This window comes from Puntigrus tetrazona, chromosome 5, assembly GCF_018831695.1.
Source record: "Puntigrus tetrazona isolate hp1 chromosome 5, ASM1883169v1, whole genome shotgun sequence".
In the NCBI taxonomy this organism is placed as follows: Eukaryota; Metazoa; Chordata; class Actinopteri; order Cypriniformes; family Cyprinidae; genus Puntigrus; species Puntigrus tetrazona.
The window spans coordinates 4,146,785-4,173,598 of NC_056703.1; the positions used below are offsets into that span (position 1 = coordinate 4,146,785).

At 37.9% G+C, this 26,814-nt stretch overlaps 1 protein-coding gene across 1 annotated transcript in view; it reads right to left on the minus strand.

Moving 5' to 3' along the window:
* The window catches only part of LOC122346168 (serine/arginine repetitive matrix protein 4-like), a 47,968-nt gene that overhangs the window by 1,929 nt on the left and 19,225 nt on the right, over positions 1-26,814 (minus strand). Inside the window, 12 exon segments of the mRNA XM_043240860.1 lie at positions 398-526; positions 634-723; positions 824-1,009; positions 1,679-2,007; positions 4,164-4,302; positions 6,996-7,070; positions 8,884-8,934; positions 10,012-10,038; positions 10,175-10,249; positions 10,884-10,973; positions 17,076-17,155; positions 17,157-17,217. Of these exon segments, the coding sequence (XP_043096795.1) occupies positions 398-526; positions 634-723; positions 824-1,009; positions 1,679-2,007; positions 4,164-4,302; positions 6,996-7,070; positions 8,884-8,934; positions 10,012-10,038; positions 10,175-10,249; positions 10,884-10,973; positions 17,076-17,155; positions 17,157-17,217 (1,332 nt within the window).

Consider the following 26,814-nt stretch of genomic DNA (forward strand, 5'->3'; position numbering starts at 1 on the left):
ATTAAAGTAATAGCTCATGAAATGTAGCTTTGCATCACAGGAATAAATTAAAACCAAAACACTCCACACACACAGAATTAATGAAGAATTAATTTGCTTCTCTTGAGGATGCAAGCAGAAAGAAGAAAAACGCTCACATTCCCGCCACTTGCACTTTAATTAAAATATTCTTTTGGCATTTTGGCCGATTTGATAATGCCTTCAGCTACCAGTTTGAATTCTACTAATATATTCTTAGCTCAATTTAAACATTTTGCAGTGTTTAAATCCATTGTGCCGTTTTCCAAAAGATTTTCCTGCAAATGAGTAAACCCAGATCTCCAAAGAAAGATCAGCGGAGCACTTTTTGTAAGTTGTTAGCTTGTATGGTAACAGTAGTAGTTCTGCGAGAACAGACCTTGTAATTCTGCGGGCTTCCAGGTGACTGGGGGAGTCTCTTCTTCTCTTCCTCATCGGAGAACAAGGTCTTCTCCTGCTGTGCTTTCTGCTCTTGCAGGAACTGCAGTGTCTTTTCCGCTCTCGAAACCTTTTCATCCACACACGAAAGAGACGCGAGCGCGTGTGTGTTAATGCAGCAGTCATCGGCAAACAATTATTTTAGATAAAACACTACTTCTTTTAGCTGAAATTCACCTGTCTAGCGTGCACCGCGAGTGACTGCTGGCACTAGACAGGCTGTCTCTCCGAGAATCCAGCGAGTAACTGGATGAACGGGAATATGATCTGCAAATGAGCCGAGGGAGATGATATTGTCAGATACAAACATACCCGTTTGCAACTAAATTGAAAGCTTGTGCTGTGTTTTCTCTAATGAATGACCCACCTCCTCCCCGAGGACAGGGATCTGCTTCTGGAATAGCGGCCTGAGTATCTGCTTTGGGATGATATACTTCTGCTGCGGGATCTCGCTCGATCCTGATATCTATCATGAGACGGACTACGATTTCTATCAGTCACGACACCCAGGGCCTGCGTCTTCTCCAAATCAGAGCACCTGCCCGCTTCTTCGCTGAAAATGTAAGAAGGAAATAATTTTTTCAATAAAATGTTATGATTGTATCAGAAATTGTTTGATTATTATAGTTATTCATAATTTTTTTTGTATTTTATTACTTTACTAAATAATAGGAGATCTGCATAGTTTCAAAAAGAGACTGACTCTCTCTCTCTCTCTCTCTCTCTCTCTCTCTCTCTATATATATATATATATATATATATATTTTCTATATTATTATATAATTTTTTTAATTAATTAAAATAGATTTAAAAAAAAATATATATATATATATATATATATATATATATATATATATATATATATATATATATATATTTTTTTTTTTTTTTATTATTTATTTATTTATTTTTTTCTTCCCTTTTAAGCATTATACTTTCCATATTTAGCAATAAATTTGGTCTGAAATTGAATTTTATGTGTTTCAATTGCTTATATTTATACACACACATACACACACACACTTTTTAAAGTCACTCATCCGTGGTTATATGTAAAAAGCGGCCGAACTGAAATCAAGCTACTTTTGGCTTTAAGATGGTTTTGTGAATACAGGCCCTGATCTATAGCATGTATTCGGTTCACTCACTATTACGGTAAATGTCATAGAAAGAATTCAGACAGCTTCAAAGTTGATGTAAAACGCATTCAAAACAGCCTCACCCTTTGAGCTTGCTGAAGACAGAGCTGTGAAGGGTGTTTTCTTTGAGCACTGGTTTACCCAGAGAGTCATAGCTGGTCAGAGAGTTGCCTGAATCTGAGGCATTGTCTCCGTCGGCCAGCCTGAGCTTCTCAGGAGACGTCAGATCCTGACATGAGAACTTTCTGTTTCCGGACACCTTTGACTTTGTGATGCCCGTTTTACTTGACAGTGGAGAGGACGTGTCATTTCCTGAATCGTAATCGGCATGTCCTTTGCCCTTATGGGACATCGAGTCCTGGACGATCACCATTTTGTTTAAACCCTCAACCCCAGGACGTGACGGAGAGACCTGCGAGCAGACAAAGCAAAGTTGTTGTTTTTCTAAAGAAAATCAAGGCCGCATCAATAATCTGCTACCTGCATGATGCAGTTTGAGTACTCTTTAAAAGGCACATACGTCCCTACAGAGCGCAGAGAGGAAATGAATTAAGTTTTTTTTTGGGACAGAAACTAAAAGATTAAAAAACGCCATGCAGATCTGTCACATGCGAGAAATTCGAAAAGAAAGGAGAAGAACAAAGCAAGAACTCTTACAAAAGAAACTAATGAAATAGAGACTGAAGAGAGGAAATAAACAATGAACCGATGCTAATGAAAGAGACAGATCAAAAAAGAAAAGAGAGAAAAGAGAACCTACATGAATAAACTTCCAGCTACTTTTATGTCAGAAGAAAGAGAGAGTAAAAGGAAAAAAGAAATCCCCAATTTGAAAGTACTTTTCCTTTAAAGAACATTGAACAGACATCACAGAATGGGCTTAAGTAAAATAATAATAATAATAATAATATAATTATATGAAAAGGGTTGCAGACAAAAGAAATATCTCCATCACTCTAACTAGGTAAAATCCTTGAGAAAAACAAAAAGAACATGTTTCTGCTTTAGTCCCCTGTCGGAAGAGATTTTACAGTCCACCAGCGGCCTACAGTAAGTCCCTAAATCTGCGGATAGCATCGACTTACCAATCAAGACTTCCTCCTTAAGTAGGTAAGGTGTAAGAAAAAGGGAAGAGCGGGTGACATAAGTGCATCATTAGAGTGGTAAAGTGCAAGAAAAAGACAATAACCCTCTCTTCTTTAAATCCAACTCCGCTCTGCCACATACGGGCACGAGCCTTTTTCTTTACCTTTGTTGTGCACCTGTAGGACTTAAAGGAGTTCTCGTTTTCTGTCGTGGGACTGATGGGAACAGATTCAAACAGACTCTGCATCCTTCGTGTCAAATGGAGAGAAGCTGCTAAACTTCAATAAAGTTCTAGTTTGCTGCAGTGGCACAAAAAAAGCAATCAAACTCTGGTTTGGGGTGGAATTTGCACAACTCTCTAAGCCCGGTGGTTATTTGCAATGATCTAGCTGTGAAGTGAGACTGAAACAGGTTATGTGTAGATCATCGGCTTTTTGCGAGCTTCGGGATACGAAACCAACTGCGCCAGAGCAAAGCATGCTTTACTTAAACAGAAAAAGGCCACTGCTAACCAAGCATGCAATAAAAGCGATCTAAAAGCTGCATTTACTCGTTTTTCTTTTTAAAGGCATTACTGCGGTTTAAGCATTTTCAAAAAAACGACGGAAGAGATATTTTCGGACAATCTTTAAATATGAAAAGTGATGAAAAGATCAGAGAACGCAATTAGCGTAACTGTAGTGATTAGCAAAGGTTATTTATCTTCTGTGCGTGCACCAAAGGCTTCAAAGGTATGATACTGAATTTATATAAAAGCTTGCTGAAAGTAACCCGTGATGCAGTATTTAGGTTTATGCTAATTATTAACATTAAATTAGGACATTGTATGACAACTCCCCTGGGCCATGTTCTTTAGTGATGGTGAACTTTTATTGATTGAATGATGTTTGATATTTCTGCTTGAAGTGGATGCAGTTAGAGCGTGGCGGTAGGTTGCGTGTCGCTTTTAACAAGTGTAATTACAGAGAGCGGAAAACACTCGAAAAGCACTCTCATTAAAAAGTTAATCAACTTAAGTTTAAATTGTGTGTCAAGTATGAAAATCTCGTGTTGGTTAAAATTTCCAACCACAAAAATAACCTCACTCAAAGGCAGTGCTACAGTGGTGATTATTGTTCCCATTAAAAAGGAAACGGCAATGCAATATTAACCCATTTTCAAAAGTAAAAGGACTGTAGAAAAACTTCATCAGTGAGAATTAAAAATGCTATGCCTTTATGCTTAACTACATTGAGAGCCACAGTTATTGTAAAAGAACTAAAAAAGCATGCAAAAGGTCACATAAATCACAATAAATATTTTTCAGCGGGGAAGAAATGTGCACTTGCTGACTTTAAAATCCATTTGTTTAACAGATACGTGTAAAATGGCATAGCTTTTGTCACCTTGACACCTATTAAGCAAAAAGACCTTCACAAGGGCCTTTAACTGAGCAAGAGTTTGGCGCTTTAAGCGCATCAGGTAGCCATCAAAAACACTTACGGTGCTTTCAGAAAAGTGGCAGCAGCACTTAGAGGAGATTTTACTGGTCAGCTTGATTGCCGACCTGCATGCGTTGCCTCCGTGGACAGCCGATGAATGGCCACCGTCTTGAAAACCAGGTTTCTCACAGTCTTCGTATCTACATACACAAAGCAATTGAAATCACTGTTAATGGTCCCTTCACCTCACATTCACATTAAATATACACGATTCTTTTCAGCTGATCAAGATAACGCTCACAGCACCTCTACAACGGTAACAATAAAATCATAATGTGAGACGGCCAAGGTATAACAGTCGTCCCTTTCTACAGTATCTGGGCAGTGAGGTGGAAAGGTGAATCCTTCACAGGTTAACAAGTGGCAAAAAGTGTAAAAAACGAAGGAATAAAGCTTTTGAATATACCTATATTATATTTCTGCTGAAATAGCAAGTGAAGAGAGATCCAGCTAATGTCCATTTACTTAAACAATTGGCGACTTCTATTTCATTGTCTTCCATGATCGGCTAGTTCCTTTGATCTGCACAGGCTTAAGGTGGAATAAAATGGTTTCCTATGAAAGGACATGCCAATTATACCAGCTCAGGACATAGATTATCTGTAATAGGTCTTTGTGAAGTGAATGAGGATTCACCAGAATGGGAACTGACGGCCATTGTTCCTGTTGTGTGGCGTGAGTGGGCTCTCTGCGCCTTTTCAACTCCTGAAACCATGTAAAGCTTCACTGTGCTCACTTTCTATAATGATTTCGTCCTTTGAATATCCCTAAGAAATTCCAAATAATGGAGAGATCAGTTAGGGATTTAAAAGCAATCATCTCCAGCTTAAGATTATTTCAATTTGAAACCTTGAGCGCGTTTTCCCCCGGTCTTGAAAATGGCAGAAATTCTGTGATGAATGAATGAGAGCTGCTTTTGTATGAAGGACTGATGAAGTAATCAGAGCGGTGACACCTGGGAGAGCGCTTGAGGCCAATTTAATGCATGAAAAACTGTGTCTGTGATTACTCTGATGCGTTCAAAATGTATCTTTAAAAATGCGCTTTGACCCAGTACAAAATGGTCTTATTTTACATCTCATAAACTACGCTCATTTGTGCAGTAAGGAAGTGTGTAGTCCCACTTGTTTGAGCATTTGCCGTAATGCCGGAAAATCAGAAGGGATGACATTTATATGCTTTACAGGCAATCCTCACTGACACCTACTATCAAAGAAAACAGATTTAAACCTGAAACTTTATTTCAACACTCTTCCCTACGGTGCTCCGTCTCCAGAGTACCTCAACCCCATCACCCCACAACCCACTCCAAAGAGATGCCACTGTCCACGGGGCGAGATCTCAAATTTCATTCCCTTTCCTGTTTCCATTGATCTACACGCCAAATGTTGGACATCAGCTGTGAGGGGCAGATAAAAGAGTTTCCTCTGTGTCACCTCTAGCTTTATCAGTCATCGCCACAGTGCCACCGGATGCTCACTGATAAGATAAAAACCCGACTGGCCAGCATGAAGCCATAAATATCTCTGGACCCTTAACATTCTCCCAAAAACACAATTTCATTTTTTTTTTTTTTACAATTTTTGGAACGTTCATTCACAGCATTCTTAATACGAACATTCTAATCCATATGGATGTGGAAATGTGTGGGTGAAGGAGTATGCTTATAAACTTCTATTCTATTCTATTCTTACTTGAAATTGTTTTGGATCAATAAATGTAATGTTACAGTGTTTCTGATAGAGTGGACAACATAACAGCAGCCTTCAGTTTTAGACTTTCTATTCTATTCTATTCTATTCTATTCTATTCTATTCTTGTTTGAATTTGTTTTGGATCAATATATGCAATGTCACAATGCCACTGATACACTGGACAACAAAACAGCAGCCTTCCGTTTTAGAGCCTCTATTCTATTCTATTCTATTCTATTCTATTCTATTCTATTCTATTCTTCATTAAATATGTTTTCGACCATTATATGTGATTTTATAAAGACTATACATCGACTAGACAACATAGCAACTCTCTTCAGATTTAGACTGTATTCTATTTTGTTTTTGAATATGTTGTGAATCAGTAAATAAAATAATGCTGCAATGACACTGATAGACTGGACAACATAACAGTAAAAATTAGTTTTAAAGTCCATTCTATTCTATTCTATTCTATTCTATTCTATTCTATTCTAACTTGAATTTGTTTTAAATCATTAAATGTGACATTATAATGCCACTGATACTGGACAACATAGTAACTGCCATCAGATTCTATTCTATTCTATTCTATTCTATTCTATTCTATTCTATTCTTATTCTACTGGACAACATAGTAACTTGAATTTGTTTCTAAATCATTAAATGTGACATTATACATTATAATGCCACTGATACTGGACAACATAGTAACTGCCATCAGATTCAATTCTATTCTATTCTATTCTATTCTAACTTGAATTTGTTTTAAATCATTAAATGTGACATTATAATGCCACTGATACTGGACAACATAGTAACTGCCATCAGATTCTATTCTATTCTATTCTATTCTATTCTATTCTATTCTATTCTAACTTGAATTTATTTTAGATCATTAAATGTGATGTTATAATGCCACTGATACTGGACAACATAGCAGCTGTCTTCAGTTTTAGACTCTCTATTCTATTCTATTCTATTCTAACTTGAATTTGTTTTTGATCATTAAATGTGGTTTTATAATGCCACTGAAAAGACTGGACGACATAGCAGCTGCCTTCTGTATTATACTTAGCCACGGGGTTCATTAAATTTGGCCTCCTACCAATTATTCAGTTGAAAGGTCACCACTGTACCTGTTTTCCATGAAGGAAGAACTCCTAATTTGTGCTTTCCGGTGCCGTGTCTCATGATGAAAGTGGCTCCTTGTCCTGAAGGGTAACCAGCAGAGACATGCATGCAGGGAATTAACTATCTCACCCGCATATTCTGCTATTTTGTGCTGGGACAGCAACATCAAGACTCAAATTTACATTACATTCCCATTACACCTCTTATCTTATCAACGCAGAGATACAGAGAAAAAGAGAGAGCAAGCAGTGAGTGAAAGAGTAATTACAATGCCATAAGACAATAAAAAACACGACACAACACCCTAGCACGAGTGAGCTTTTTGTGTGAATGTCTCTGAAGTGTTATAATTTAATGTGGCACATGTAAAACAGTGTTAATTGAGTCTGAAATGGAGACAGTTTAGTCACACGTTCAGAATTACATGAGATTGCTGAGTGATTTCAATTAAAGTTTAAAATTGAATTCAGCTTCACAAAAAACTATAAGTTACGAAAGAGCAGACTATGAATAATTGACTGGTGTAAAATTAATACACATTAAACAGCAGCTTTTACAGCTAATAGATTCCATTAAGAGATAAGCATTCAGGTGCTGTTTTTGAGTTCTGGTATGAAATAATGCCATTAATAATTCTATGTTTTGAGGACAGCGATAAGGAACTTAATATGCAGTTTTCGAAATTTTCTGCCATCTCTGTTTTGCGTTAAAGTCAAATTGAAAATGTCACAACTATATACCCAGGGCTCGCAAAATCCGATGAGCCACATGTCCAGGGCTATTGTTACTTCCAACTGGGCTACTAAAAAGTATCACCACCCTATATCTTAAATACAGGATTCCAACAGGTCCTTAAATAGCATTAAACTTTATTACATCTAAGGCAGCCATAAACGTCTAACCTTAAATATACAGCTTAATGTAATGATTAAAAAGTCAAAATGCAGTGGGGTGTTTTTATATGAATGTATCTCTGAAGAACCAACTGTCTTCAGAAGAGTTTAAATGGCATTTATTTCATCTTACCTAATTAAATCCATTTCTGGCTTCATTTCATTCAAAGTTTGAGGGTCAGTAATTTTTTCTAAAGATGTTTTGCAAGTATGCATTATATGCATCCAAAGTGAGAGTAGTTCCATTATCTCTTTTGACAAAGAATATTAAAAATGTAAATGTTTCTCATACATTTCATTCTACACTTCAGAAATAACCATTTTTGATGGAATAAATACAATTGTGCAGAAAAGATTCTCATGCCCTGACTAAGTCGTCCAAAGTCGAAGTCAGTATACCATAAAATGTCGAATAAATCAATGGAATACCGAAATGAATTAAAGCCTATGTAAACAGTTTCAGTATAAGTGCAATTCAGTTACAAAGGACAAAGAATTCGGAGTCCTGGGCCGTGAAGCAAAACCACTTGAGATCCACTGATTTAACACACTCACAAAACCAGAACATTTTGAGGATCAGAAGCCCAGCGAGGCACTTCTTCTCTGGCTGTGTGTGCAGCAGACTAGCGCCGTGAAATTGGTTCATGTTCCTGTCTCTCTGGCTGCTTTCCTGCTCCTCGGTGAGGAGCTGCTCTCAGACCGCACCGGCCTCCTTCAGTTTGAGAGACCACACGACAAAAGCAGCCAACACTCTCTGAGTGGAGCTGAGGTGCACTACGGCGCAGCTGTCAATACACCGTAATCTAATCTAGAGTATGTGACTCTCGTGCATGAGAGGTCATGCAGGTGCCTTATACTGCGGAATGCATTAAGCTTTTGACACTAAATGATAAACCGCAGAGGAACTTGAATATAACTCAATAAACTGTCAGTGCTGGAATACTTTCAACTGAAGTGTGAGCTAATGGACTTTGAATTATTCATTTTTAAATTCACCAACCTCTTTTTATGCTTTTTGTCCTCCTTTCGTTTACGTCTGGGACTCGAGCCGCTGTAAAAATAGCAGGAAAACTATTAATTAGGTTTAAATTAAAGGTCCTACGGTAAAGAAAATGACAACCTTACACCATTATTATGTACTTTACTGCACATTTGGCCACAGTTTCAAAGAGAAATGTCCACTGAGCGGAGATAAAACACCGGTTCAATATGTGAACCCTGGCACATTTTTATGATGTTGATATACATATGGAAATTGGAAATATTGGAAATTTGCCCTACACTAAAACCAACCTTAAACCTACCTGATAGTGCTAACAAATGACAAACTGATACAAAAACCAAAAAAATGTTGACGCAGCCGTGTCAACTTTTACACAGATTTGAAGTGTTTGGTCAAATTGTAGTTTTTCGGGATCGAACCGGAGCTCCTCGTCTCTCAAGTACAGCTCTGTACACCTTGAGCTACCAAACAAACATACCGTCTATGAAAACACATGGATATGAAGCTGGATATGTGTGATGCTAACGTTTCAAAAGCATCAGTTTTCAAATGCCCAAAGATAATGATATTGTTTTAAAGTCATAACATGATTTTCTTCAAGTAATTGTGCGAAAATGACACTTTATTAATTGAACCTCTGTAAATTTGTGTGAAAAGGAATAAAAGGTGACAGAGTTGTATCGCCTCTAGTGTTCATTTCATTTGGAAACTGCAGTGATATGCATTTATTGGTGCGTATTTCGTGTCTTGCCAAAAACATTTATGCCACGAGACCAGGTAGGAAATCGAACGGATACTATTTCCGCTAGAAAACAATAAGCTTAAATGGATTCTGCATGTACAGATTCCTATATTCTTACAGTGTGTCATTAATTGTGCCTTTTTTATCTCAAAGAATTTTAGGAGAACCATCTGAGACAAAGTGCATACTTAAATGATATATAACTTCAATCTCTTGAGCTTAGAAAGAGGAACTCGCTAAAAATCATCCTCTGGGGAGCCATAAACTACTTAAGTGCACTCCACAATAATCATCAGGTATTATCTGTACTTTGTGAAAAGCACTGTGCCCTTTATTCTAGGAAAGAGCACTAAAAACAAACATCAAATAAATATAAAATTCACCTGTGTCGTCCCTTCCTTGAGGCAGACCTGGAAGCAGAGAGGAGCTGACTTTAAAGGCGGTCGTGACAAAAAACACACACACACACACACACACACACACACACAGTAAAGTGTGCTCAAAGCAAACCTCTAAACATGATCTGATTTGAAAATCAATCACTACCTATGTCGCTTCCTTTTCTTTGAGCTCTTCTTTTTCTTCTTCTTCCTCACAGGTGATGGACTGCAGGAGGGAGATCTGGAAGATCAAACATGATCACATGTAGCAACAGAATAAATGAAACACATACAGCATTCTGTTTTTATAGCAATGCTTAATGGAATATTTAGCCCTACTGTACATGAAAATCTCAGAATATGTTCAAAGGCTTTTATATAATCAAATAATTGTATATATATATATATATATATATATATATATATATATATATATATATATATATATATATATTTTTTTTTTTTTTTAATAAAATGTAAAATTTATATTTTATATAAATTTATTTATTTAATTAAATTTTATTTTTTTAAATTCCTTTTGTTTTAATTTTATTATTTTCATAATATAAAACATCTACTCAACTTTCACATATAAATATTTGCAGCGCAACTGTTTTCAACATTGTTCAAAAAATATTTAATGAGCAAATCCACATGGAAACATTTCTGTAGGATCGTATGGAAGACTGGTCTAATGGCTGGCAAAATTTCAGCTTAGCCAACCAGAGGAATATGAATTGCATTTTTAAAATTCATTAAAATATTACGGCATGAAGTTCTATCTGTCTGAACTGCATGATATTGTCAGTTTTGTCGACCGCTTTATATAAAACATTACTGTTGTCAATGATTTCTTTCTCTGTTGTTTGGCTGACCTGTGTCTCCTCCTCTTTCTCTGTGACTTCTTCTTCTTTTTCTTTGCTTTAGGCACCGGCCGAGGGGAAAGATCAGCATCAAAAGAGACGCTGGGAAAGCAAACACAAGAGGAAACACATTTTTCAGAATCTGTTTTTGTTATTTTCATTTTATAGGTCAGGCAAAGACAATTATTCAATAGTAAGGACTTGACGAATGACCAGTCATTCACTGTAAGCAAAGGTCAGAGTTGAGTTAATCAAACGCTGATTGATTTCTAACCATAAAAATGGCAGAAAGTTTCTAAAATGGAAGAAGTAGACGGCTGTGCGTACAATTATTTCTAGAGGCACTGCGCTAATATTCTTGGATGCACTGAATCCACTGCTCTATCAGCACAAGTTTATTGAGAGAGAGAGAGAAAATAAAACATGCCTGTGGCGGCATTTCAGCAAAATTACATTACATTGCTTCTTGCACACTTCTTGCTAAACCTTCAAAGTGAAATGTCCAATGAGTGGAGCTAAAAGTGCGTTCTGTTTAACCCGAAACCGATGAATGTGAATATTTTATTACATGCCTGTTCGCAAATGAAACATCCCGTGTTCTCTAACGTTTGAGAAATAACTTTTAAAATCGTACGCTACACCGATAGCGGTGTTAAAATGCACTTACTGAATTAATCATTTCATTTGAGCTTGTTTCTACGAATCGGTGCTCTTTTAGCATGATTCGTGTTTCTCAGACTTGAGGGCTCTGTATCAGTGAGCGACCATTACGGAGCTTGTCATGCAAACCTCACAATGCATTTGTCTACAAATCACGCTTTATGGTAAAAGTATGCCACTGTCGTAGCCAACCCGGTTCCATAAAAAAATGCACCTCTATGCAACACCATCGTTTGAACTGTTTTGTGGAACGTAGTTACATTCGAACCAGAGCTCCTTGTTTCCCATCTCTGTGCTCCTTCAGCTACCGAACAAACCTACCGTTTATGAAAACATATAGTTATGAATCTGCATCAGCTTGCAACTAACCCAACGTATTAATATTGTTTTGAAATCATAACATGCTAATCTTCAAGTAGTTGTGCAGTTATTATGCTTTATTAATCAAAACTCAAGCAGTGATATGTACTTGCTGGTATGCATTTCGTCTCTCGCTAAAATGTGCACCAAGGTACGCTTTTATGCCACGAGACCAGGTAGATCATGGTATAGTACTGTTCTCTATTGATCGATAATTTACTGTTTTATTGCCACTAGTGCTCATTTTAGCCGCTAACCGCAGTGGATTAAATGCACGGTCTTGGGAAGTTTTACCAAAATGTAGGCAGAGGCACATTTTTTCCATGAACCTGTGCTGGCAAGCCGTCACCCAAAACATCTCAATTCTTAAGAGCAGAAAAGGCACTTGGAGAAATAGAGGTTAAAGAGGAAGGATGCATCAAAGACAGAAAGGAGAGAAAGAAACAGGAAGCTGCATGCTCGGACAGGTAGATGACAGGCAGCTTTTAAAATCAATTTACTTTTAGCAGCAACACTTCTGCGGCAACAAAGCAGAAGATCAGAGAGAATGGACGGTGTGTCCTGACTGAGCGGGACATGCGCGCCGTTTCAAAAGCACCGAGGTGTCACCTCAAAAGCGTCTTTTAAAGGCAATAACATCGAGGGAAGTGCAAGGAAGGATTTGAAGCTTAACAGAGAGATACCACGCTGCATCTGCTTCTGAGAGCCTTGATTCCTCGGAAAAGCAATTCAAGTGCAATCATCAACAGAGACATTTATATCACACATTTTCAATGTTTACTAAAGCACGGGGCGCAACTGTTATTATTTTGATTGCAGCAATGGCACACCACTCTCATTCCATCAGGTAATGCGGCGGAAGATTCAATCAAAAGTGGGCGTCAAGCGCTATACCCAAACCACCAATATTCAGATTCAAACCGAAGGGAAGCGAGTTACGAGCTAATTGCAAAGGTTACACTTACGACTCCCCAAACGAAGGGGATTTATCAAATATAAAGAGCGGAAAGCTGAAATGAGCAAACACTATTCCCGCTCCCCCTATCTTTTTTAGCCACATGAAATAATGTCCTTCCATCACTTTTGATCCTTTGAACCGCAAAAAAAAAAAAAAAACCATTAGATGCTTCAAAATCCCCAATCTGCACCATTCAAACGCTGATAAGGCCCTGGAATGGAACAGCTGACCTCTATAATATTTTCAAAGGCAGATTTTCGGATACTGACCCTATTTATATCAAAAAGACTCATTTTAGCTCGCTATATTAAGCTTTAAAACGCTCTGTGAGCGAAGGAGCTTGTCTCAGAGCGGAGCGGAGGTAGAAGACATTGCTTCAACCTCTATGGAGTGTATGCTAATCTGCTCTTTGTACTGTACACACGCACGTCGAAACATCACGAATGACATGCATCGGAGATGCAGCAATGAAAAATATAAAGCTCTACAGGATATCCATGACAAATACACACGACTGGAGCGGCAATGAGATTTCCTTCTTGCGGCACATCGCTACAGCAGGATAATAATATTTCATAGACACAGGGGAGTGCTGCCCGTGACAGTCGATGAATTGCAGGCTGTTGTAGCTTTGGCTTTGCCCAGCCAGTCAGTGATTCAATATGAGCACTGAGAGGAAACCGTTTAGATGGATCAAAACACAGACGGAGAGCCAGACTGGCTGCGCCGATGCTTACGCGCTCTCCGAGGGTGGAAAAGGCTGTTTGGTGTGATATAGGAAGGCAGTTCATCCAGCCATTGCTGCATTAGCAAGTCTGAAACGCATTAGAAGCTGATTAGCAGAAAAGCAAGTGCCATTTCTGCTTAATTAGGAACCTTTGTCTCACATTACACCCTCGACACAAAGACACACACACACTCTAACGCACGCCAGCACTACAATAGTCCAGGATTTGTACGGTTAATTTTGGTCCTGCCCTTTTTCTGGCAGAGTAAATGAGATTTGGTTGGTGCTGCTTTAAGCAAAACGAGAGAAGTCACTTATTCTACACCACAAGAATCACAGCGTTAGTTTAGTATCGTTGAGACACACTGTTCATTTTTTGTTGTATGTTTTTGTCTTTTTTTATTATGTATATATAAACAAACGTCTACATTGTTTTTGTTCACTTTTATTTCATTTTAGTTTAGGCATACTTCAAACTGGATGAAAACTACGTCTGAAAGACAGGAGAAATGTTGATTTTAACATATATAAATATATATTCAGTATTTACTTTATTTCAAATGTAAAAGAGCATGAGAAAATCTTTCTCCATACTTTAATAACTGCATATGTTTTCACCAGTTCTCGTGTTCATGTGATATGTGCTTTTTGAGCTTCGATGGAAATCAATAGTTTACAATAAAAAACATATAAAGTTTGATAATGGTCCCAGTTATTTAAGTTATGTTAAATGGTAACAAGGTGTCATTTCTTAACAGTAATTAATGTATTAAGTAACATGAGCAAACAATACATTTATTACACTATTTGTTACATTATTATTAACTAACAAATTTGTTACTTAATTTTAATTCATGTTTCTTCACAGTGCATTACCTAATGTCAACAAACACACCTTATCATTTTAATAATGCTGTAGTAAATGCTAAAATGTACAATAACTAAGAATAATAACTACTGCAGAAGTTTTGTTCATTTTGTTCATGTTAACTAATGAACATTAAATGAATTAAACTGCCCTAAAAATGTCACCAGTTATGACACAAAATAACTAGTGAGATGGCTGTTTTCAGATTACAGTACATTTTAGATGACAATAATATGATTATAAACCTTATTTTTAAAGCTACAATGCACGAAGTACTTTACGCAATAAAAAACAATAATATTTTTTTAATTCATTTTTGAAGAGCTATACACAATATAAGATCAAAACCCCCCAAAACACAATAAAATTGTAAATAATCCAGCACCAATAATTATTTGGTTGGCACTCCAGCCTAGGAGGTGGTGGAATTGAACTTTAAAAGCTTGTTGCTGCCTGTCAAAAAAACAAGACAAGGCAGTGTGTAGCTACTTCTGCTGTACAAAATCATGTAGTCGGAGATGACAGATGGAAACAAGACACTCTACCCACACCTGAAAAAGGTTTGTTGCCGTGTGACTGATTTATTGGTCAAAAAAAGAGACAACACAAAACATGAATCTGACAAATCTTCCATTTCCCCCCTTAATTCTATAGATATTGGGCTAATATTGTTATCGTGAATTCTTTTGGCCATTATAATCTTATCAGGACAGCCCTAGTTCCAGTAAGCTTTGAAGTCAACCACAGAACATTTTCCTACCTGCTCTCATGGCATAAATGTTTCTAAGTGCACTTTTTAGAAAGACGCAAAATATGTACCAGCAAGTACATATCGTTGCAGTTTGAGAAAGAAAAAAACACTAGAGATGTACTTGAGAGACGATGAGCTCCGGCTCAATCCTGTGCAACTACGGTTCGACAAAACAGTTCAAATCTGTGTAAAAGGACGTTGAAATGACACGGTTGCATCAACAAATGCCATTTTATATCACCGTCGGGTAGGTTTAGGGTTGGATTTGGTGTAGGGCATATTTCCAACTTTTAGCAACAGTCAAATCGAAACCGCTGCAATGCATACCTATATCAACGTAATAAAATGTGCAGGGTTCACGTATTGAAGTGCTGCACAAAAAGTGCACAGAGATGCATATTTTTACGAGACCAGGTCGACGTTCTCTGCAGCACTGTTTGACCCATTGACTAATGTGAGTCTCATGTGTGCTTTTTATTCAGCTTGTTGGTTTGCTGTCCAGCTTTGAAAGTCTTTCCGTCAGTCTCAGCCGACCTTGAATGCGCACAGGTAACTAACACACCCTAATGGCCACCATCACTTCAGCTGTCAGGAGGAACAGCACAGAGAGGGTCGTCTTGTGAGTTAGACCGAACACTGACACACTCAGGAGAATAGACAAGGTTAGAGAGTTAAAAGGCTGTCAACATTGATAACTGACATTTCACTGAGGGCTTCAGCGCTGTTTACTTTGCCTGTACTGCCGTACTTACCTTTCTGTTTCTGAAAAAAAACCGCGCCATGATTCTCAAAACCAAAATAGAGGCTTAAGCTCACTACAAAGTTATGAAAGGAAAAGTGTGCAAGCACAAGACGGCACAGGGAGCTTTCGACTATTGACACACACTCCAAAGGATGTCAAACCACTGTCAAGACTAATAAAAGACTTTAAACAGATGGGTCTTCCCAGAAGGACAGAGGGCTTCTATTTAAATGTCACTTTACTGACGCTGAAATTGACACCACACAATACGACTTTCCGCATTTGAGATGTTTCTTTTATTTGGATGAGAAAACAACTGCATGTGTACACAATTTAGGATTTTTCGGTCGTCGTGATGAAAGCAAGAAAGCCATTTGTGGATTCCGGAGCTTTAGCTTGATCTGACTTAATCGTTCTTTGATCTTGCATTGTTGTTGTACGCTTGATTATAAAATCTCAAGCCCCCAAAAATGCCTTTGCATCTGCAGAAAACAGAGCATGGACTCACCTAGAGATTAGCATGTTTAAGATAACGCTCCTCCCTGTTTTACATACCGATGCACCGCGCCACGCTCAGCGTTATCACCAACACTTTGAAGGTATCAGCGGAATTACGGCGTTAAGAATCCAATGCTGAATCAATTTCTTTCACCAGGTGGAGTTCGAATTTTGGTGGATGGGAAGTAAGAAGACCCCATAAAAAGACACCCGTGTTAAAAATTCCAGCAACACCTGAATGTTTACACTGTGGAGAAGAGATAAGAGTGTTTGTGCCTGCCTCGCTTTAAAGTTTGGGGTTTCTAATTCATGCTTATAGAGTGAGGATGTGGCTTAGAAGTGGATTCAGCGCTGCATATTTTCGTGCGTTTGATCTCCTCTGGGGTCAAAAATAAAAAAAATAAAATAAAATTCACATTTCAATGGATTCATCCATACAAAGGTGCTGTGGCTGAATTGTACATTCTCAACAGCACATGCTGTTTTCGAGTGCTTCAAAGGTGGTGGAAAACTGCTATTTTACCTTCAGAGACTGTACAAATAGTTTCTTTTCTAGAACAGGAAATGCATGCCTTACATTGATATTTTTACGCCTAAGCATCTTCGATGAAGGTGAGGCTCAGCTTTGGAGGATACAGACCTGCGAGCTCGACGGTGACTGTGCCGTTTACGTCCTCTGCGCTTCACGTGTCCATTTTTCTCATGGGTTTTTGCAACCGCTCTTTTTCGCTTTCACTTTCTCCTCATCGTCTTTAGGCGCTAAGCTAACAGCCGTCTCCAGTCTGGAAAAAACAAGAGAAATACAAATTCATCAAATATATTTTATAGCATATGGGCTATAGGCAGCACAGGTATATTTGTAGCAACAGTACATTGTATTGTATTCGTTTGCGCCCAAAATCATCCCATTTAGTAAAGATCCATGAAAACTATGCTGTAAATTTCCTACCGTAAGTATATCAGAACTTAATTTTTGATTAGTAATATATGCATTGCTAAGAACGTAATTTCGACAACTTTAATGGTAAATTCTTCAATATTTAGATTTTTTTTTGCACCCTAGGAATCCAGATTGCATCTTACCCAAACATTTTTCCATCCTAACAAACCGTACATCAGCGGAGAGCTCATATATTCAGCTTTCACATCATGTAAAATTTCATGGACTGAATTTCATCAATGGACTGTACATATATCCCAATAATGAAATTGAAATGCACTGCTGTGAAGGCACGTAAAAAAAAATCCCATTATTTTGTTATTCAGCTTATAAATGCCCTCATGTTTGGAGAAGCAGGTTGGGTTTGGTTCTCTGCTGAGAGACATTGAGACATTTCATGTTTCTCTCCTAGACCTTCATAAATGCAGAGGTCATCTGCTCAGCATTCAAATGAGGTGTCAACAGAGAAGCCTTTATTTACACGCCTCAGTTGAACTGACATTTCTGAAATTATTTGTGCGTATCCCAAGCTTGTAAGGCACATAGTTCGGAAACTCGAGAGTCTCTTTCTGTCCATGAAGTAGAGGAAAGGGTGATATGTGCATCCTTCATGATCTGATATGAAAATTGAAAATTTCACACTCAAGTAATTGGCAAATATTTTTCATGCTGATCATTTGCTAAATGCACCTGGCGAGGCTGAAAAATGTAATTATTGGTTTACGTGAAAACTGAGCAATTTGGTTTGTGTTATTATTTTTTGCATTCATACGTACAATATCAACGCGCTGACAGCCTCTGCAACATAAATAATTGCTGAATGTACAACTTTAGAGACATACAGTGCAAAAAAAAATCAAAACATTTTCTAGACAAGTAAGACATTTTTGTCTTGTTTAAAAAAGAAAAATTACCATTAAGACTTAGCTTCAAACAAGCAAAATAATCTTTTGAAAACAATTCTTATCCCATTTGCTAATTTGCTTGTTCTAAGGAAAAATAAGATTTTTTTTTAAACAAGACAAATCATTTTAATCCCCAGATTTAAAAATATTGGCTTTAAAAAAACCTAAATAATAAAAGCATTCGCAATGTACAAATCTTTATGGTTTCAATAAATATTAAACTATAAAATGTCCATTTGAATTGGCTTAACTTGGATAAAATTATTAACTTGGATACGACAACTATAATTACTGATTTTTACGTGTTCTAACCTTTAGAAATCGCACAGGATTTAAAAACAATCCTAGAACAACGCTTCGCAAATACTTGCAGCTCGAGAGTAACTTAAACAATAAAACCTCTATTTAAAGCTCTGCTATGTTCTCCATCAAATTCTGTCCATTTGAAACAGCACTTGAGCAAAAGATAGACCCAGGTGATTCACCAAAGACCGTCACACGACACTTGAGCCATTCTTTCCCCGTAATTGCCATGTTCCTTGCAAAATAGTTTGAAAATAAATGCATAAATAAAACTGATTGCTAGAGCCGGGTAAGTAGGCCTGACTTGATCTCCGTGGCATAATTACAGATCCACCTCTGGAGTGTGAGAGCAGTGTGTGTTGCGAGCAGCCCTGTGTGTTTGTACATGAGTTTGTGTGTCTGAGAGCCTGCATGGTGTGTGTGTGTGCCTGATTGTAATGAGAAGTTAATCAGTCTTGCAGATTAAATGCTGATTGCCTCTCTCTCTCAGCAGCAGGAGGAGGCCTGCCCTCTGCCACCTCTGGATAAGAGAGGGCAAAGCACAATCACATTATTAATGTCAACCTTCCGGCACCGCAGCCCTACACGGCCCTCCAGTGCGCCAGTACGTGATTGGAAAATGCACCGGCCTGCTGGGTATAACAGGGGAGAGGATTACAGGCGGTGAAACACTAAAAACATGTTGGTGCGAGGGCAGCGCCAATGACCCAAACAGCAAAGTTCATGTGTGAGAGAGGCCGCGACATTGGCGCACAAGGAAAAAAATGTGATTTCAAATGAATATTTAACATTTTATTTACATTTATTTCTTCAGAAAGATTTTGTTCGCCATTTTTATGGATTATGTGCAGAAGCAACGGCTAAAATGCACAAATGATGGACTTGTTTCTAATGGACACGCAGCTTTTTATTTGACAATATGTGAAATATTAGACCTTTGGAGCCTTATTCTAACGCCGCCTGTTCACTGCAGATGATCCGTTGTGAATTTTTTAATTTCTCCAAATCTTTTCCAATGACGAAACAAACATATCTGCATCACAGATGTCCTGAGGGTGAGCAAATTTTATTTTGGGGTAAACCATTACATTAAAATCATTTATATTCTAAGTAAAGCACAAAAATGGCTTTGTCAAGATTGGTTTATGGCTTGTTATAATTTGTGCATTTTGTGCATTGTGCATTGTTTTGATACTCTTACTTGAGTGTGGCGTTCGATACTGTTGATATTACTTTAAACGGGTTAAAAACTGAGGTTGGCACCTTTAATTCAGCCTTCGTTTGGTTTGAGTCTGTGGAGATAGGTCAGTCTCGTTCATAACCCGCCTCTGTTACCGTGGGGTACCACAGGGCTCCATCTCAGGCCCGATTTTATTTGATTTATATATATTCCCTCTAGGTTACATTTTTGAGTTTCACATTCATGTGGATGTTACCCAACTGTACATGTCAATTAAACCTGGGTCAAAGTATGTACATACTGGCTAACTGGGTATTTGCAAGCAAAGTAAACTGAAATAGTGATCTTTAGTGATCTTAGTGCTTCAAGGTTTGATTATTGAACGCTCGTATGTTGGTGCCAACCAGTTTTCCTTTCACATTTGCAACTGGTTAATAACGCTTTCATCTTTAATCTTAAGAAACAAGAAAGCAACATTCACGCAAAAATACATGGGAAAACAAAGTATTCTTAACTTTATGCGTAAGTTCGAAAATTAGAAGAAAAACAGCAGTCGAGAAGAAATTTATTCTTATGGATTTTTTTGAAACCTGGTGACCAAAAAGAAGAAATCTGCTGGGATACGGCAACAACAGCCAACTCTACAGCTCAGGAGGCAATAACTATTACAGGCTTCCGCCGTAATAGAATATTTCTCGCCATTTTCCATGGACTTCTTTAAACCCAGACTCTTTCTTGCTGGCCGTCAGCGAGAGTCCCGCTGATGAGAGCTTTAAATGAAATTGATTTCCCCATCACTGAATGACTTTTCTCTGATCGGCTTCAGAATTTATGGAAGAACTTCTCCACAGGAGTCAGATTTATGGCGAGCTGTTTATATCTGTCTCGAACACGCGCGCATACACACGCCAAGCTTGCATTGGTTTGGGCTCGCTAACTTTCAAAGCTGTCTTGAGTGCTTGTAATCCATTACTCTGGAACTATTCAAAGTTCACAGCGGGGAAAAGCTTTCTAGCAAATAATAAGCTGCAGATTTTAGCTGCGGAACATTTACTGTAGAACTGATAAGACTGTTACGGAGACTTCTTTGGTTTAGCTTGATTACAAAATGAACTTACATTGCCAATCATGAGGAAATATGTGTTGCTATGCGGGTTACTATGGATAGTTGCTTCGTGGTTCAAGCGAGAAGAGCTTAACTGATACACATTAATAATGTTTGCTGTATATTATTGATACAAAAGCCGTGCAATTTAAAGTATAAATCTTGACTGTAGCACAAACAAAAAATAGTAATATTTGCAATTTGCAGTATAAGTCACATTTGACCTTTAATTCATCCCACAACGTTTGTGCTACAGAGTTTTAAACCTAAACAAAAGAAAAATATCCTAGTAAAAATGTTATATACTTATTATTATAATTATTATTATATAAAATAAATGCATTTCGTAGTTAAAATCTAGTTTTAATGTCGCTTTTGATCTTCGAATAATATTAAAGTCAATACTTGCAATAGTTTCCCAATTAAATATAATAAGTATGTCTTTAATTGGACTTCAACACTACTTCAAGCAAATTAAAGTGCATTAGGTACAAAATTAGTTAGTCCAATTTTTTCAGACTTGAAGTGTACCAGTTTAGTATACTAAAAGTACAATAAATATTAAAATGTATTTGTAGTAGACTTAGCATGAAATAAATGTATTTCAAATACACTGAAGTATATATATATTTGTTAGCAGATTAGAAAAAACTAAAGCATAGAGTTATGGACACGTTGGACAATCGCCATCACCAAAAATGCAATTTTGATTGAAAAAATGTTGATGAAAGCTAAAACTTTGGGTCTGTAAAAGCATTGTTCATATTAACACACATTACAGTAAGGCACAAGACAGTAATAACTGGCAACCGGGGACTATAAAGTGTTGAAAATGCAGGGCCCGTCCCGTATGTGGTGTGCTGTTTGAGCTGTGATGTGGGTCTCGCCGGCGGCCTAATGGCAGCTCTCCAGGTCGTGTTGATGTGTTTCTGTTGTTGTGAATGAGTCACGGCTCCTAGCTCGGGTCTCCTCACTGCCACTGTCATATGACACCGATACCGGTGTGATGGGAGAGGAAAGCAGGGGGTGGAATGGAAGACTGAGAAAGGAGCGGATCCAGAAGGAGAAGGCAGATGGCTCGGGATGCACGCAAACACACAAAAAGGTGGGCGGGAGAAATGTCACTTCTTCTGCAAAAACGACAGAACGCAGAGGGCTGCTTCGGAAGAACGCACACGCACACGCACGCACACACACACACACACACGCGCGCGCGGTTAGTTTTTCCACCTGCTGTGATTTTAAGTGGTCAGCAAAAAAAAAAACGTGAAACCACACCACATTGAATTTCAAGATAAAGCAACAAGTTCTGTCGCTTGTCTTACCTAACGTGATTATTCTTAATGTTGTTCTTAATACCTAGTGGAAACGGAGCCACCTAGACAAAGCCAATTCCTCAAAAACACATACACTTCTTTGTTCATTTAAAGAGACGTGCGCAAATATACCGTGCGCGATATATCGCCCAGCCCTGCTTAAGGAATCGGTTTATAATCCGACTTTTGGCCTGATAGGACTAAAAAGTGATATTTCAAATGGGTCAGATCAATGGAATAAATAAATCATGCAAAAAACTGAATTCGACTACTTTCTAAAATGACAAAAATATATATATATTTTTTATAATAAAATTGTAGTCCTTTGGAAAATTTCCTGACGTAAACAGTGTTGGGCAAGTTGCTCTGAAAACCAGCTACAAGCTACTATTAACTACATTAAAATTACTTTTAGTTTAATTGTTATTATTATTATGTACAATTAACATTACAAGCGAATGAATAATTTTTAATAAAGAAATATAACATAATATAATATAAATATGTTATAAGTAAAATATTTGGGGTTTAAAATGCAATCATGATTTTAAAGAGTAGGACCGGGACACATTTCAATAACAAAAGAGTCCCCATCATTTGATTTTGTAATCCTATACACAAAGTAATAAAATATAGCCATAGCCTACAGCTATATCATCTCAAATTGACCGTCGAACATGCTACAAACATAACACCAATGCAAAAACCAAATGTATGCAACTTAAACTAGACGCTTCAACACACAACACACTTTAGGCTTTAGGACGCCACTCATCATTTATTTTCTGTTCGATTAGTGTTCTTTACAAAACTGTGGGGGACGGTTCATCATTGTAATATAGACATTTGATATAGAGTGCAAGAAAGCAGAACAATTAATCAGTTTATGTGCTTTAAGTCTTAGATGTAGACTTATTTTAGTCTTAGTTTTTTATATCCACTCCTGTGCATCTTTCGCAAAACCATCAGATGCTCTCTTAGTGGACACACTAGTGGTTTACTTTCGAAAAGGCCGTGCTGCAACGCATTACAGACTCGTGACTCATCAGAAAGCAAAGTAAAATGTACCTTTTGCTCCCGCTACGTCACTGCTTGCTGGAAAAAAGCAGTTAGCTACTGGAAGAGCTGCACTGTTTTAATTTAGTTCGAGCGCCCAATGCAGCAGCCGATGTTGTGAGTTTAGGCGGGGTTTAGGTTAGTTCACCCAATAGAAATCTGCAGGGAAAACAGTCATTATTTTTGAAATTCTGTCTGGTGACACTAGGACAGAAACGACACACTTCAGCTTTAATTACCACTCAGGAAATACACGGCTGTCCTTCAGTATATAGCTCCAATTAGAATGTTTGTGCAATGAAATTTAGAAAAGCATCCTGAGATGACAGCAAAACAGAGAATAATGAACGCACTTTATTAAACGTAGCCCTTGTCATAATCTATCTTGCCTGGATGCACTCACCGTTTATGTGTGCGAATGAATGCAATTCAAATTACCTGTCGAGTTCTGAACGAATTGCTTATTGTTTAACTTTTCATTATATCGCTCTTAAATAAATCCAAAGGACACTCTGATTCATCAGTGCTATTCGAGAATGCTGCTAGTTACCATGGCAGCCAAATACGAACAAGTATGAGATGTTTCATGCAAGCTAACTTATGACCCATAATTATACGCTTTAACACTTAGACTAATTAGTGCCATTAACACTCAACAAGAAGACCTGTCAGAGACTGCAATAGAAATGCAAAACAAGTTCTTCACATGGATACAGATGGACACAAAAAATTATTTTAGTTCCGTGCTTCGAAATCATAAATAAATAGAGAGTTCCTCTGTGAAATCAGAGCTGTGTTTTAGTACTAAAAGCCTTACGCAGGCTACTGGTCCCTAGGCTCTGGGTCTGCAAAAGGACAACAGACATAAACGAGACACCATCTTCCCGCTGCGGACACATCTGATATACGAGTCCATCCGGCAGTTCACTGAGGCTATCCAGTTCTATTAGGCCTGTCATATCCACAGCCAAACAACTGATAATCGCTATCATGAAAAAGGCGGCCGGCGGATCATTTTGAGAGAGAGACATGATTGAGCATGTTAATTAAGGGTGGATACCGATTAACTGACTCCAGAGCTCCATCTATCAAAATGGAAAGTGATTATATTGTTTGTGTAACATTCGGGGTAAAAGGCAACCTCTTTTCATCGTGATATTGATACTAATGATGGGTATGCTTAGGCAAGACATGGCAATTAAACTTGCTTAGGAAAATGGACATGTCTATCAGGATCAAGGCTTGATTTTAATCATTTTAAATTCACGGAAATTAGAACATCTTCTGCATTGGAATATAATCTGATCGATGACCAGAAAGCTAGGCGCACTATATAGGGTATATTTTTAAGATGCAATGTTTAACAACTGTATTATAACGGGTAATAAAAGCTTCGTATTTTGGTTTTAAGAAGTCACCATCTACAGGTTGACATGCATGCAAGGTCTAATAATATGCATTACTTTTTTGCTCTTATTTGCTCAATGACTTCCGAACAATTTTCTCAACGATTCATTCCTCCAAACCCCTCTTTTTTATGATGCTAATCTGCCACGATTGGTCCATTTAATTTCCATTTAATAATAAAAGCAGCATTTGTGAGGCAGTGCTGCCTTGTTCACGGCCGTTACCGGCTAGCGCCAAACAGTGCTTTCATTCACTTAGAGCTGTTACACACTGCATGAAAGGCAGTTTTCAAAAATCCATAACAGGGGGCACTTTAAAAATCTGAGCTTGACCCTAATTTGATTCGCTGCAATTTACCAAACTCTCGCTATTCTATAAGTATGAAATTTCCATGTAGAATTAGATTTACAATCAAAATATAAATTTCGATTATATTATTATGTAATTACAATAACTAGGCATTAACCCTAAACTTAACCCTACCCTATATTACAGTACTTATATGTATAATATGTACATGTAAGGGCGCTCACTTTGAAATAAAGGGCAAAAGAAATGTCTAATGCCCATTCCACAAAACTTTGCATGCATGAGGCTTAATAAGAATTAGATGCTTAGCTTAGCAAGTATTTCTGAAGCTCTAAAGACAAGTAAACTAGCCGCATTAAACTTTTACCAGGTCAGGAACGATGCATACGGAGCAACACCATGCTAATTATGGAAGTCGTACTGTTCTTGAGTAACTCAAATACACATTTTCCTAACAACAGCAGATGTGCATAACAATCCCACGGGAACACCCATGTCTCCTCATGGAAAACAAATTACAAACTGTAACACTTTATTTCTATAGTCCACTTTAGATATTCTACTAAAAGCAAGTAACTCTGCAACTACATGTCAACTAGCAGCCATTAGAGTATTAGTAGACTATCTGCTTAATACCACAACATACTGACTATTGGAAACTTTGCAAGTATATGTCGACTTATTCTACTAACCCCAAACCAACCCTAACAGTCTCCTCTGAGAGTTAGTGGACATGTAGTTGCAAATAAATGAGAATTAGCTGACATGTAGTTGCTTGCAGATAGATTAAGCGTGCAGATATACACTGAACGCAGCGGAAGCACTACAATAATTTGCATTTTGACCCAAATAATTTTATATTCATGCCTTCAGCTGTTGATGCAGGCCAACAAACGCATCCAAAAACAGAATCCACTGTCATACGCAATTGCGTGTGAATGTGCATGAACATATCACTGGTCATCATATCACAAAAAAGTCCAAGTAACCCATCAAAGTCCTGTACTTTCTTTTGTCAGGCCCTGATTTGATGTAACATCTACTCAGTGTAAGGCTGAGCTGTCGCTTCTGATTTGATAAAACGGGAAGGCAATAATACCAGCTTAAATTTCTGCTACACGAGGCCGCTGCTCCTCCGCTGAGAAAATAACCTGCGCGGCATCACGGGAGAAAGAAAATCACAGCACCAGACCTCATTATCTGCCACAGACAATGTCCTCGCTAAATCCCAAACGAGCCGGGGAAGGTAATTGATTTGTAGAGACACTTTTAGAGTGAAAGGGAAAAAGGAAAGCGAGTTTGGCAAGTGGGGGGTCAGTCAGAAAATCCACAAACAGCTGAAGCGAATGGAGAATTGGCCGCCCTATTTCCAACTCTGCATGAAGTGATACAAGTGGACATGAAGGGTTTAAGAACAATCGGACTGATTTAGCGGCTTTATTCCAGCCCTCCCGTTTGTTCCGCTCGGCGGGAGGTACGACGCAACGACAGAAAGTTACAAAGTGGCTGGATTTCTTACTACAACCGGGGGCTGTTTCTGACGTGGTGAACAGATGCAGAGTTATAGACAGGTATGACGGCGAACAGAAGGCTGGACAGATGGAACGATAAAAAGGAATCATCTCAGAATGCTTTTCTTGTTTACGCAATAAGCAACGGGAAAATCCCTTCCCGGCCGAACAGACGCGATGCAAAACGCCCAACCTTCTCCCGCACACGTAGCGAGGAAAGTCATCCCAAGACAAGTGAAGTTAGTTTATTCAATTATTGCTACCTGATGATAAAATGGAGCAACATAATGGTTTGATTAATTTCCTTATCACACCAGGCACAAAGAGTAATTATGGCCCGGTCCACT